Raw genomic sequence first — 14,691 nt, 5'->3', positions numbered from 1 at the left:
AAGAATAAGGAAACTAGTACAAATCAAAAATGTAGTATTGAATATGATAGACAACTGAAATTTGGTAGTCATATCAATGATATAGTAAAAGGGACGAGAAAATTTACAGATTTTATATTCAATCAATGGCCTGATTTTAGAAAAGGTAGTTCATATATATATATAACGCTTGTTGGATCAAAACTAGAATTTGGTTAAGTTATTCGAAATAGCTCTCTAATACAATAATAGACAAAATAAAAACGACACAGAAATACTTTGTTGAACTACTATGTTATAAAATAAACAAACATTATTATTCTCATAATTATAATTATTTGCTAAGCTATTTGGGGGTCCAAACTTTATTAGAAAGAAGGAAATTAATTGATAAGACATCTATTCAAATGACATTAACCAATAACTACTGCAGTAAATGTTGTTTAGAAAATATAAGTATAAGAATATTATAATACAGGACGAGGAATAGACCGACATTGGTACCATTAAACTCTAAATGTGAAATACTAAAGAGAGTTACAAAATCTTAGGGAAGGGGGAGGAGAATTTATCTCTGGTATATTTAATCAGTATGACAAAAAAGAGAGATATATTTTAGCTTGGTTGGCGTAAAACTCTGTGTTTGGTAATGTATTTTACATGAAACTCCAATTATGATGTTTCAAAAAATGTATTTTAGTAAATTGATCATCTTTATTTAAATCTTCATTTTAAAAAAAAAAAGAAACTGAATTTATCAAATTTGTTTACTTTAAGATTCTGACAACGTTTAACCCTTTAGTGTGCAGCTTTGCATATATGCAAAGTTTACTTTGAAATTGTATTACAGCATTTAGTTTCTAGTTCGGACATAGAAAAGCAGCTTGATGTATCAGCTAAGATGCCCTTTCACTAATTAAGTTCTGAATTACCCGCTAGATGTCATAATAAGCCAGCGTTGAACTCTTTATCTTACTGCACGCGGAGTTGTCATCTTGTCATCTTTGAGCTTTCTCTGCTCGTTTAGGTGGACACGTTTTGAACTGTTGATTTTTTTCTGTGTTAGACAGAAGTGTAATGACTGCAAAAGTGCAAATACGCTGACATTCATCGCGTTTTATTGGTTCTATCTGTCTTTAGTGAACTTTGCAGATGTCAACGCGCAACTTTGAATAGACCCTATAAGCAAACACCATAAAATGTTCCATAGATCCCATAATATCTGCATTATTAAAAAAAAAAAAAAATCCTGTGCTCCCTACACCGAAACCACTCTAAATTAAACAAAAGTCAGCCTGATTGGAAAAATTGGCGCATTAAAGGGTTAATATGCTTAGCTTTCATTTGTATTAAAATTTACTACTATTTTACCTTCTATCTACTGTACTACATTATATATTGATTCTTACGAAGTACTGTATTTTTGCCGAAAGGCTATTCGCAGCCCTTCGATTCTTTTGGGCAGATCTTGAATAGTTAATACTCGTAACTCGTATTTATGCAAATATTGAAACAAAGAAGTTCATTTCACAGAAATAGGAATACCAAATAAACTGAATCCAGTTGGTTAAAGACAGAAGTCAATGGACAGCTTTTGTAATTCGGCATTGAATCTTCGGGTTTCATAGATCATACAGTTAATTAGTAAATCAGCTCATATCGTGAGTCCTTGGAGCCCCAAACAACACATGCTTCCGCTAGTGGTAGCACAATCGCGATTGGTGTGCCGGCCACTGTATGCTTCCGCTAATGGTAGAGCAATCGCGATTGGTGTGCCGGCCACTGTATGCTTCCGCTAGTGGTAACACAATCGCGATTGGTGTGCCAACCACTGTATGCTTCCGCTAATGGTAGAACAATCGCGATTGGTGTGCCGGCCACTGTATGCTTCCGCTAGTGGTAACACAATCGCGATTGGTGAGAAACCACTGTATGCTTCCGCTAATGGTAGAACAATCGCGATTGGTGTGCCGGCCACTGTATGCTTCCGCTAATGGTAGAACAATCGCGATTGGTGTGCCGGCCACTGTATGCTTCCGCTAGTGGTAACACAATCGCGATTGGTGTGCCAACCACTGTATGCTTCCGCTAATGGTAGAACAATCGCGATTGGTGTGCCGGCCACTGTATGCTTCCGCTAGTGGTAGCACAATTGCGATTGGTGTGCCAGCCACTGTATGTGTGTTTTTAAATAGATTCATGTTTTCGAGATGTATGTAGATAGCTTTGTGATATTTTACAGCATTGAGTAGCGCGTGTTTGTTGTTCACACGTATTAGAGTGCAAACTCCATTGGATAATATCAGACTGCATGCCGAACCAGATTTTATTTCCTTGAAGCTGTCTCCGGGAGTGCTACAAATGATGGGAATATTGATCTTCTGTCATGGCGGTGGTTGCCCCTCATTGTCACAGGACACTGTCGAAAAAGTGCAACACTGTCTGCAGAAATCGGTTAGGAAAACGATGCCACACCTTTCACAGGAGGTGGAAATCAATATGCACAAAGTCTATCATTTCACCTAATATGGAATCAAAACGAAGTGATATGTAGAAAATTGTCAGTGGTTCAATTGTTGCCAATAACAAGGGGATATTGAGACACAACACAATTCTTAAACGAGTTGCTGTTATAAGTTCAGCGCACCAATTCATATTCCATACACGATAGTCCACTTCATGTCCATTCGGTGTCTGGTGTGCATTATCCTGACCGCATATAATTAGTTCTATGTTTTTCGTGATAACAGTGAGTTGCCACGGACGTGTACTTCCAAACTGTTAATATCTCCGTCAATCAATTGAATAGTTGTGAATTCGCGAAGGGTTACTTCAAGCAAGACTGAGCGATCTCTCACACGTCAGTAGGCTGTATGGCGGATTTCCTCATTTTTCGGAAATAGACTCATTTCTGCAGATGTTGAACCTACATTAATGTCGAAGAAGTCGGCTAATGCCAATATTGCTAGTTCGGAACTTGTGGTTTATTTGGATAAAATGAAACAACTTAGAATGTTTTATATTGGGTTGAGGTATAATTCCGTAGCGTTCTGATTTGACTTGGCAGCACTGCATTGCTGTTCATTTGTTTGTCGTTTTTACATTGTCACTGTTTACTTTGGAGTGTTGACTTGTGGAATACGAGTTGTCAGCGAGATTGTTGCAAACGATTATTATTTCTTTGCTGTTGAAGATGGAGTGTCAGGTCGAGAAAAAACATCCGACATATTGTGCTGTACAGTTTAACCGAGGTTCAAGCGCAGCAAATGCGGATAGAAACATCTGTGAAGTGTACGGAACTAATGCCGTCTGTGACAGTACAGCAAGTAAATGGTTTTATCGTTTTAAAGCGAATCAGTTTGATTTGCATTATGAAAGACGCACAGGAAGATCATCTGATTTTGATGAGAAACATTTAAACAATTTGAAACGCGAAAATCCACTCCAGACAACCAAAGAATTGGCTAATGTGATGGAATGTGACCAAGCAACCATCGTTCCATTTCCAATCACATTCAAGGACACAACTTCGAAGATAAAACTGCTCTCCAAACTTGGATTAAAGACTTCCTAAGCTCAAAACCAACAGACTTCTACAGACGGGGGATCCAAAAACTACCCCAATATTAGGAGGAAGTTATTGATAATGACGGAAATTACATTGTTGAATAGCTGTTTGATTTGGTCAAGTTTTTAACTAAATTTTACTGAATGTAACTGACTAAACAAACAAACTTAACAAACCTATATTTAAAACGCTACGGAATTATGCATCAACCTAATATTTATAAGAGATAAGAAATGAATTTGTTTATAGACTGAAACACGGAATATGGAGAAGTTAATTTTGTCTATGAATGAAGCTCAATAGTGATATGTTTTTGCTTTGTTGTTACTATAAAAAAAATCACCGGATTTTTTCTGTGAGGCATACTAAAGAGACGAGTATATTGAACGAAATTTGTCACAGTGTGACAGTGGAAGCGAAATATAATAGAGGAGGTTGATGTGATAAATTCGGAGACGCTGGCAGCCGGCTGGCTTCGTAACTCAAAGCGCCACGACGATATATGTCCAGCAAAAATGAAGAACACAATAAACTATCTGATGGTTCGGCCATAGAAGCATGAAGGTATATTGGGCTTTTGCTTTAGTAGTTCCAATACTGCGTATACTAATATCGATTCTGTAAAACTACTCGAAGCAATTCTCCCGGTAGAATAAGCATTTCAATAAAACACATGATTTCTCTAAGCTTACGTGATAGAATTTATTCTTTGGTTTATTCATAAACTTAGAATTTATTCTTTGGTTTATTCTTAAACTTAGAATTTATTCTTTAGTTTATTCGCAAACTTAGAATTTATTCTTTGATTTATTCTTAAACTAAGAATTTATTCTTTGGTTTATTCGTAAACTTAGAATTTATTCTTTGATTTATTCTTAAACTTAGAATTTATTCTTTGATTTATTCTTAAACTAAGAATTTATTCTTTGGTTTATTCGTAAACTTAGAATTTATTCTTTGGTTTATTCTTAAACTTAGAATTTATTCTTTGGTTATTCTCTAGAATCTATTGCCTTAAGAGTACTTCTGCTTTAGCTTCCTGCATGTTATTGTACTTACCTCCTCCACATGGAGCACTGCATTGAGTATATTCATCGAAAATCCACGAATAGCTATCTGGATCGGCTTGTCGTGCTACTCCTTTAGGTATACTGTATTCATAACGGATCCCTGGATTCGTCTCTTGATACAAAAGCTGCAAAAGTTCATAAAGTGTTTGTTAAGCAATTTTCCAAGTAACATACGAGTTATTTAACTACGAGCCTTTTTTTTTTCTATATTTTGCTATTTCATTATCTGATATTTTATAAAAACCGTGTGGTGAATTAATCCTTCCAGGCTAATACTAATTTTTTATACATTTTGTATAATGAATAATTTTAATTTTCTTACAATGATTTGTTGTTTACAAGTTTAAAAAACAATATACTTTACAATGTGCCAAACTATGATGTTGATAAAATATTGGAAAACGTAAAGGAGAAGGGGCTGAAATAAGATCTTTACGTAGTTCTTTTTCTTTCGTCTGATATTGTGTATAAGTACAAATGTAAATTCTCTCCTTTATTTATATTTTCACAATGAAAGTAATTAGATTTCTAAAGGGGTATTCATTTACCAAATTAACATTCGATTGTCAGAACCCATATATCCTTCATGTGTTGAGATATTTATCCATTAATCATATAGTGCTAGAGCCTTCCTGTTCCAAGTGTGCCCCTCCTGTCGATGTGTGCTTCCCGTACCTCTTACGAAAGAGTCGAGACAAGTTGCTTTGGCTGAGCTCTTTCAATAGTTGGAAGCAGCAGACAGGGTTGCCACATTGAAATATTTCGAATTATTTTACGCGCTTCGCTGTGGACTATCTTGTTAGCCATTTTAAGTAGCTTACGATCTTCACTCGTTAAGATAAAACTACTGAATGACAAATCGGCAACGCAACCGAGGTCATTCACTTTTTTCCGCAAAGCAAAGGGATGGTTTTCTCCGTACGAGGGCGGTGGGGGTGAGGCCGAAATATGTTTCACATATTTTCCGAGGGTACACTTGAAATAGAAAGGCGCTAATGTTTCAATTTACCAAGGAAAATGTTCAAAATATTTATAATTTTCATTTCTAAAGCTATTGCAATAATTATTATTACTATAGAATAAAAACTGACTTTGTTATACTTACAACAACATAGATAGCTTCTGTTGTAGGACCTAGGGCACGTAATGTTTCAGGCGCGTAAAAGCCGTGAGGTTTTCTTTCATAGTAAAAAATAGTTCCAGCAAATTTCAGATCTCGAGGGAAGTCTATCCTCCAGTTTCCATTCAAATAGTAATGGCCAGTGACATTTCGAATTGCTGGAAGAAGGAAAGACATTTAACAAGCAACAACGAAGATTATAATAATCATTCGGTATTTTATTATGAAAAAAAATACAGATAAAGAGTAGACTAGCTACACTTTACATCACGTGTCTAATTTTGTTTGATGTATTTGCAAAATGTATTTTTTACGTTCCTTGAGAATAATGAGATTCTGAGTTAGACAATCGGCTACAGTAATCTCGTTCAGAATTTTTCCAATTTGTTCCGAAGGAAGATAGTGAGTTCTATGAAATTTCCACCCGCTGTCTTCTTCCTATACCCCTCATCAATAAAAACAAAAAATTTCTGTTTCTTGTTAACCTTGTCAAGTAATAAATTCAACTCTAAACTACAGACAAATGTTTCATCTGTTTCTTATTTTTTTTCTCTGTTTTGTACGATATAAACGTAAAAAGATGAAGAAAAATGTTTGTAGCTATATGCAACGTCCTTCTTATTCCCCTTGTGACATGTACTTTGATGATTATGCCTTCACTATTGTTTCGTTACACTACCATCGAAGTTTTCCAACTCATGATCACATCCTCACTACTGTTTCGTTACACTACCATCAAAGTTTTCCAACTCATGATTAGGTCCTCACTACTGTTTCGTTATACTATCATCAAAATTTTTCCAACTCATTATTATGTCCTCATTACTGTATTGTTACACTACCATCGAAGTTCTCTAACTCACGGTCACGTCCTCACTACTGTTTCGTTACACTATCATCGAAGTTTTCCAGCTTATGATCACATCATCACTACTGTTTCGTTACACTACTATCAAAGTTTCCTAACTCGTGATTATATCCTCACTACTGTTTTGTTACGCTGCCGTAAAAATTCCTCAACTGATAGTCACGTCCTCACTGCTGTTTCGTTCCACTATCATCGTATTTTCTAATTGATTATCACGTCCTCATTACTACCTCATTACACCACTGCTAAAGTCCTCCAACTAACAAAGTTAGTACGCACGTTGTCTTGGGTTCGCTTTTCAGTGATAATCTCCATTAGTTTACAAAGCATATCTGTGAAAATTATCTAACTATGTAATTTTTTTTTAAAAAAATGGACATTACTGGTTCAGTAAACGGATGTTAATTTCTAGACTATCTGTTCAAATTCTAAAAGTATCGCAGGACTTCGACGTGAACTATTCCAAAGTATTCTTTTCTCCAATTATTATTTTATTAGATTCATTTTCGTCTTTTTCAAACGAAAAACTTTTCTGATTTGTATAATGACACGCAAGAATTAAACCACAGAACCTTTATTGTTAACCATAATTTTGTGCAAGTTAGGTGCAAGTGCAATAGCGATCACAGAATACAAACTTCTACTACTCACAACACTGTTGCCATAACATGTATTTTGAAAAACCCAACTTACAATAACAACATATCCCCTCCTCAATGTTGTAATTTTGATTTTAACACAAATTCAACAAACCCCCTCTCCCCCAAGAAAAGAAACTTCATTCTCATAGATGTATTTTTAAAACGTATAAGTCCCAAGACATGAGACGTGTAAAAAAATCACACAGCATTTTTTTTAAAACTAGTTCGACTTAAAGAAAATTATAGCAATTTGGGAATGTACTAAGGTTCTTATTTTCTCTTACACATTAAACAAATAAATAAAAAAAATTTCTATGACGGATCCTATTCTAGTGATGGAGTTATTAATATAATGAATAAAGAAATAAATACCCTTGGAGGAAACAGCAGAACTTTAGTCAACAAAAAGATACACACAAAGAAAATTTTGCTTTTAATTTTTTTATTACTATTATTTTCCTTTGTTGAAAATGAAAACCAATTGGGTCATTGATCTACAAACAATTTCAATTTTCATGTTGGTAATGAATTTTGATAGCAACCATGTGATACGTAATACTTTCAAAAATAGTTATTTCAACAGAAATATTAGAAAAGCTATTGTTACTAAATCTAAAGATGTTCTCAAGTGGATTTCAATTCTCGTTAATGGGTTAAAGCTGGTACTGAAGCAAGAGATATATCAAGCAGAAAGTGTTTTATGTTCATTCTAATACAACTACTAACCTAAGTAATTATTAGATGCTGCAACTTCTCTTACATGAATGTTTGTTGCACCCGCAGGAATTAGAAGAATGTCATTATAACCTGAAAAATAAAATAAAAAACATAATGAAGTAACTAGTAAACAAAAATTTAAGGAATCATAAATAAACAAAATAGATCAAAGATTGCGATCTTGGCCAAGAATTAACTTCTGGATCAGGGGCCACAAAATTTTCAAACGGCTCCTAAGTTGAGGTTTTTTTTTTTTTTTTTTTTTTTTTTTTTTTTTTTAATACGGAATAAGCACATCATACAGAGTTAAGTGATAGTTTGGGTTTGGATACACAATTCTCCAAATATATATGGCCTACAACAAAATTTTTGACTGAAATATATCGGATCTTTTGATCCAATAAAACATCAAATACAAGAGAATCGGTAGAGACATTTTCTGGTATAAAAGAAAGGAAAACTCATTAGACGAGATTTAAAATTACTTAAAAGGTAATATTTCAAGCAAAATTAAGAATTTTGGGAATGTCTGACCCAGTAGCGGTCATACAGACTTTAACCTTACCCTGAAAATAGGTCCACAATAGTATGTAATTCCTAATTTATGTACGCAGAAATCGTTCTTCATTATTACTAGAATACTCTATCTTGCAGGATCTGTGGAGCACTAGTCTGACCTTTCAGTATTCTTTCATGAGATTACCTAAAACACAGTCTTCCTGCCCTTACGATGTTTTACAAGGCTTTTATTTCACTGATCACTGAATATTGTTTACCTGTATGGAATATGGCTGTATCTACTAATCTATCTCGCATTGACTCGGTTTTAAACTTCTTTCTTACCATAGTTAGATGTAGAATTTCCTGAGTTACGTGACCACACGAGACTAGATAATGTCTTTAATGAACTTTTGTAGTACCCCTGACAAACGACGTCGTGCAGCTGATTTACTTTACCTCTATATAAGATCATCAATGGTAAAGTTGATTATCAATTCTTATTACCGCAGAGTAACCTTCGTGTTCGTCCGCGGCGAACTTCCTCTTTAAATTTGCTAACTTACGAGACACGAGTAAGTTATCAATTGTTAAGCACTGCTTGTTTTACAAACTAGTGCATAAACACAAACAAACTATTTGCTGAGCAAAACAATATATTCACATAAAAAACTACATACGTGAATGTGCTTTTTATGTGAATATATTGTTTTGTTCAGCAAATAGTTTGTTTGTGTTTAAGTATATACAAAGCAAAGGTTATACTTATGGAAAAAAACTAGTGCATGATTAAAATACAGTTTCAACAGGTTTCAACATTTTTACTTCTGAACGAAACTTCAGAACTCAACTGAAGAGAATATTGTATATTGAGAACAAGGATCTTGTAAAATAGAGGATCTTCCTTTACAACAAAATCTTGAAGCCATACGTCACAGTTTCGCCACCCCTACTATGCCCACTTCGCCCAATAGGATCGCAATGTTTTGAGCCAATAATCATGACGGAAACGAAAGTAGCCAATCAGACGATGGTGGAAACGAGAGTAGCCAATCAGACGTGCCGATGCTCGGTTGTTTTTTTGGTTTTGTCGATTTAATAGGATGACGATACATATGGGCAGATCCTCTATTTATAACGTCCTTGATTGAGAAGTGAACTTTCTTTTATTTTTTTTTTTATTATTATTTTTATTTTTATATTTGTTTTCAAAGTTGATGTTATTCAGTTTTAGCCAAATGGTCTTGTACTGTATGAAACTTAATGAATAAATAAACGTACGTTTATTGATTTATTACTCTGTTCTTGCCAATATGATTTATTTATTGAAAAGGTACTTACATTAATAGTCTACAGAAAAAGAGAATTAAAAATGTACTAATTTCGAATAAACAGAGGTAAATATGAAAATGATTGATAAATGAACTTTAAATATAGATGATTTTTTTTTAACTAGGCATGACACTTTTTTTATTATTTTTACCACTTATTTCATTTTTTTCCTGAGGAATTTCGAAATGAATTTATTTATTTATTTCCTTACCTACTTGAAGATCATTCAAATCTAAGAGCCCTCGGACTGTATTACAACCGGTCCCATCTCCTCCACACTCCCTACACTGATCTTCTTTGGCATCTGACCCAAGCATCATGTCACATCCAACTGGCTGTTAAAGGAATAAAAACATTTAAAGGAAGTCATTGCTATTAGGAAGTCAGAATAATTAACCCTTGCACTACCTAGGTACTTTTTGTAACGCGGACTGCAAAGGGCGAGGAGGGGAGTACTTTGTGCCCACCAACTTAAAATAGCAAATTTTATGAGACAAACTAACGTTCAATTTGAACCACCGTAACATATATGCTTTAGTTAGACACGTTGAGCAATAACATATTTCTTTACAGTTTTAAAGAAGCGATTAGAATAGTAATTACGAAAAATATACTGTGGTGGGCACAAGTACTCCCCTCCCCTCCCCCGTTTGTAGTCTGAGGGGTAAGAAAATCACATAGGAAAAAGTATAAGTAATAATATGAAATTATCATCTGGCTACAGCATAATATGATTCACTGTTAGATAGCATAAAATTAACAAATACTCGTATAAGCCCTGCCTTGTTTCCATCTTCCATGTAACTTCTATTGAGTTGAAACTTACAAGTAGAATAGATAAAAATCCTTGTGACGCTTCGAGATGGCACAAGCTCTTTCTTTCTTTATAGTGTTCTCCTGAGCCTCTCACTTTATTTATTTATTTATTTATTTATTTATTTAATTTATTTAATTTATTTTACCTTTTTTTAAAATTAGTGACCATGCTTATGGTACGTTAAACACTTAAACTGAAACATCAGCCAATACTCGAAAGTTACACTGAAGATTTTATTACGTTTGTTTCATCACCATAATTTACGAGATAACAATTGGAAAGCAAGGTGAGGAAGGCGCCTTTAGACTGCCGAAACGTTACAAGAATATAATGTTTCTATTGGGCCTTTTAAGCTTTGACTCAGTAGAACTTACACAAAATTAACATAGTTAATTCAAAACTTCATTTTCAGACTCTGAAAGGGAATTTGTGACCGCAGTGTGAATACTATATCATTTTCGATGACATGCCCTCATTTTTGATGTTCATTTCTTGCAAAATTTAATGGTAATGCGTAAATAACCTAGTTTGTTTCGAAGAATATCAAATTACAGTACTTACTAAATTTATTTCTACCTTCCTAGGAAAAAATTGACAATGTCCTTGTTATTAGAATATTTTTGTTGGATTTAATATTTGAGGATTAAAGCAGGCAGCAGTTACTTGCATGCTAGCTTGTTGAAGTTTAGATCCCTTTTTCAGCACCGAGGTTGTGTGAAACGTAGATCTACACTTTAAAGTGGAACCCGAACCACTTTAATGTGTTTAATGATCTCCACTGCGAATCGAAACTGGGACCCCTAATGAACCACGCGCTAACAACTAGACAATGGGGACGGTTAGCAATTAAATATGCGGGTCGTTCGTTTCTGAAGTTTTCCTTGTTTTTCATCAGTCTGTTTAGATGAATATTTCACAGATCTATTAAACTACTGTGCAAAAAAGGTAATTTATTGTTCATCAGCATATCGCTTTACAGTTATATATGTATATATCTTGTAATGTCCCACGTGGTGTTGTGTATACACAATTCTACACGCCAGTGTTTACAAACACCATCACATGGTTTAGCAAGAGGATTCTACACACCAGATGGATCCACTATCACCTGCAGACGACGGACTTCTGGCTCCTCCCACGGAGCAGACGATGACATCGGAGCAGCAGCGCCACCGCCACCCGAGGACCCCTATAAATTTGGGGGACGACAGCAACTAGGTACCAGTTTTCTGGTGTTCCTTTTACTGTTTGCCACGGAACATTAGGAGTAACCTAACCCAAGGCCTCTAGTCTGCTACGGGACTACGCCTATCATATCTCTTGGCTTAGCCTGCTACGGGACTCTGTCTGGGAATCCTAACCTCAGCCGCTTAGCCTGCTACGGAGCTCTGTTGGCCATTTAACCATCCCTCTGCTTGCCACGGAGCATTGGGTCCCTAACTTCACTCTGCTACAGGGCTCCGTAGAGATCCTGTCTGCGACCTTACGGTCAAAGACTACCTGTAACTAACCTTGCAAACTTAGAGAGATTATTTGTATACTATTTTGTGAAATACTTTTTATAGTGGAAATTTTATAATAAAAAACGGTAGTGGGAGTCGATTCCGGACGCTCTTTTATTAACGCTCTATCTATAACCTATATGGGACAAACTTTTACAATATATATATATATATATATATATATATATATATATATATATATATATATATATATATATATATATATATATATATATATATATATACAGTATGGCGCTAAATTCGTTGTACAAAAGCAGAGGAGTGATTCCTGAGAGTAAAACAAACAAAAAAGTTCCAATAAACATAGGACGAAAAGCCCATTGTTTACGTGTTATAGGCTGCCAAAAACAGGGAAAATGAATTTTAAAGGTTCATAGCTCCAAAACTATGGGACCAACCGTAGTCGGGTCAAAACTTCACTTAGGAACTAGTATGTGCCCTATCCATAAATGCGTGTTTCAGAATCCTGAGGTGCTTCCACAACAATTTTTATAGAGAGAGTTTGACTACGGGCCTATGATATAAAGTACTCTCCAACTACCTCCATAAAAATTGTTGCGTGAGTACCTTAGGATTCTAAAACATGTATTTTTGGATAGAGCACATACTAGTTCCTAAGTGAAGTCTCGACCCGACCATACTAGGTCCCATAGTTTTGGAGCTATGAACCTTTAAAATTCATTTTTTCATGTTTTCGGCACCCTATAACACGTAAATTATGAGGTTTTTGCCCTATGTTTATTGAAACTTTTTTGTTTGTTTTACTGTCAAGAATCGCTCTTCTGCTTTTGTACAACGAACTTAGCGCCATACTGTATATATATTTGTTATCACTTAATGTATTAACAACTAAAAATTTACAGCCATATAAATACTGAAGTCTGAATATATGTTAAATGACTTAGAAAATTGTCTTAGTTGTTTTAATAATGTAATTAGCTTCATTCATGTTCCAATTATAAAGAACGTATTATTGAAAGTTAAAGTAATCTGCTTGCTGAAGCGAATATAATTTATAACACATAAACATATCCGTGCGTCAACGGTATTTCCTAATAGTAAACAATCTGGCTAATAGATGTCGCTAACTGTAAAGAATTTGCAGATTTAAAACATTTGTGATAATTTAATTGCAACTTACAAACTGGATTATTTCGATTTTAATATTTCTAAATAAGACAAGGGCCTTAACCATATTTAGATTTGAACATTAATATTTGTGTATTTCTACAGTGATACTCGTATATAGTGACGATTTAATTGCAATTTTAATAATATTCGTATATAGTGACGATTTAATTGCAATTTAAATAATATTCGTATATTGTGACGATTTAATTGCAATTTAATTAATATTCGTATATTGTGACAATTTAATTGCAATTTAAATAATATTCGTATATTGAGACGATTTAATTGCAATTTAAACTGTATTGTTTCAATTTAATTATTTGCAAGTGGATAGTGATGATGTGGAACATGAACATGCTTTTTTGACCATTATTAACACAAGAGCTATAAGCATATATGGATTTGGGCATTAATATTCATGTGACAGCAAGTTAATTGGTGGACAAACGTTTAAAAAAATATTTATAAATAATTAGAGCTCTTAATTAAGCATAATTTTAGCATTTAGTGTACAGCAGGCCGAAGGTTCGGTACAACAACGAGTATGTTTAACTTCCAGGGCCGGCTCTACCGTAAGTGCAACACTTGCATTTGCACGGGGCGACAAAATCTGTCATAACTATATCATGTAAAATAAATATTTGTTGTTGGAAACAACTTCGCTGATCTTCTATTTGAATGCTACATTCATAAATTATGTTTATATTGCATTAGTTTAAGATCATATGGACAGTGCTAAAGCAAATCGTCAAACAAATCCCAGCATGAATTACTTGATTGTTGTCAAATACAAGAACTCAATTGTCGAACAGTAGCTAACACCTGTTCCATTTAGTTAATTATCACGTTTCGATATGAAAACTAGTCTTATCATTGTCACAAACAAGTTCCTAATCATTAAAGGTAGAATAAAGGTCTTTTTTAAAAAAAATAAATAACAGATATAGAAGGAAAATAAAGAAATAAAGATAAAAGAGCTAGTTGCACTGGAATTGCAAACTGATATATTACGATTAAAGCTTGATATTGAATTCTACAAAAAAGCATTACCATCTTTCCTTTGCAGGTGTGTTTGCGTTATCTTTCACTTACATAATAGATTATTATTTAAAGAAAAACACAATGAGATTGTATTTGTAATATTTAGGTCTTTCTGACTGCGAATACCCTTTCCTTCCCCTTCATTCTTCATGATTGGTTAACATACTTAAAATTGTGGCTTTTAAGATTTATTCTTTCTGGTAAATGATGTCACTGCATGGGGCGTAAATTACCTGGGGCTGGCCCTGTTAACTTCACGATTTTTTAAACTGTCTAGAATAACGCATTAAAAAGTAATTTTGAAGGGAAAAATATCTAATTGTGTGGAATTATTATCATTATCATTATCATTATTATTATTATTATTATTATTATTATTATTATTA

The 14,691-nt window shown here is 34.1% G+C and overlaps 1 protein-coding gene across 5 annotated transcripts in view; it reads right to left on the bottom strand.

Moving 5' to 3' along the window:
• Ppn (proteoglycan-like sulfated glycoprotein papilin) overlaps window positions 1-14,691 on the bottom strand; it is a 557,431-nt gene that overhangs the window by 133,279 nt on the left and 409,461 nt on the right. For all 5 annotated transcript variants that reach the window (XM_081729955.1, XM_081729958.1, XM_081729956.1 and 2 more), the window contains exons 7-10: window positions 10,005-10,128; window positions 7,973-8,053; window positions 5,723-5,895; window positions 4,607-4,742 (exon numbers count right to left, since the gene is read on the bottom strand). In XM_081729955.1, coding sequence (XP_081586081.1) covers window positions 4,607-4,742; window positions 5,723-5,895; window positions 7,973-8,053; window positions 10,005-10,128 — 514 coding nt within the window. The remainder of the gene's footprint in view (window positions 1-4,606; window positions 4,743-5,722; window positions 5,896-7,972; window positions 8,054-10,004; window positions 10,129-14,691) is intronic.

This window comes from Thermobia domestica, chromosome 11, assembly GCF_964235325.1.
Source record: "Thermobia domestica chromosome 11, izTheDome1.hap1.1, whole genome shotgun sequence".
NCBI lineage: Eukaryota > Metazoa > Arthropoda > Insecta > Zygentoma > Lepismatidae > Thermobia > Thermobia domestica.
This window is presented reverse-complemented; position numbering and strand designations above follow the sequence as displayed.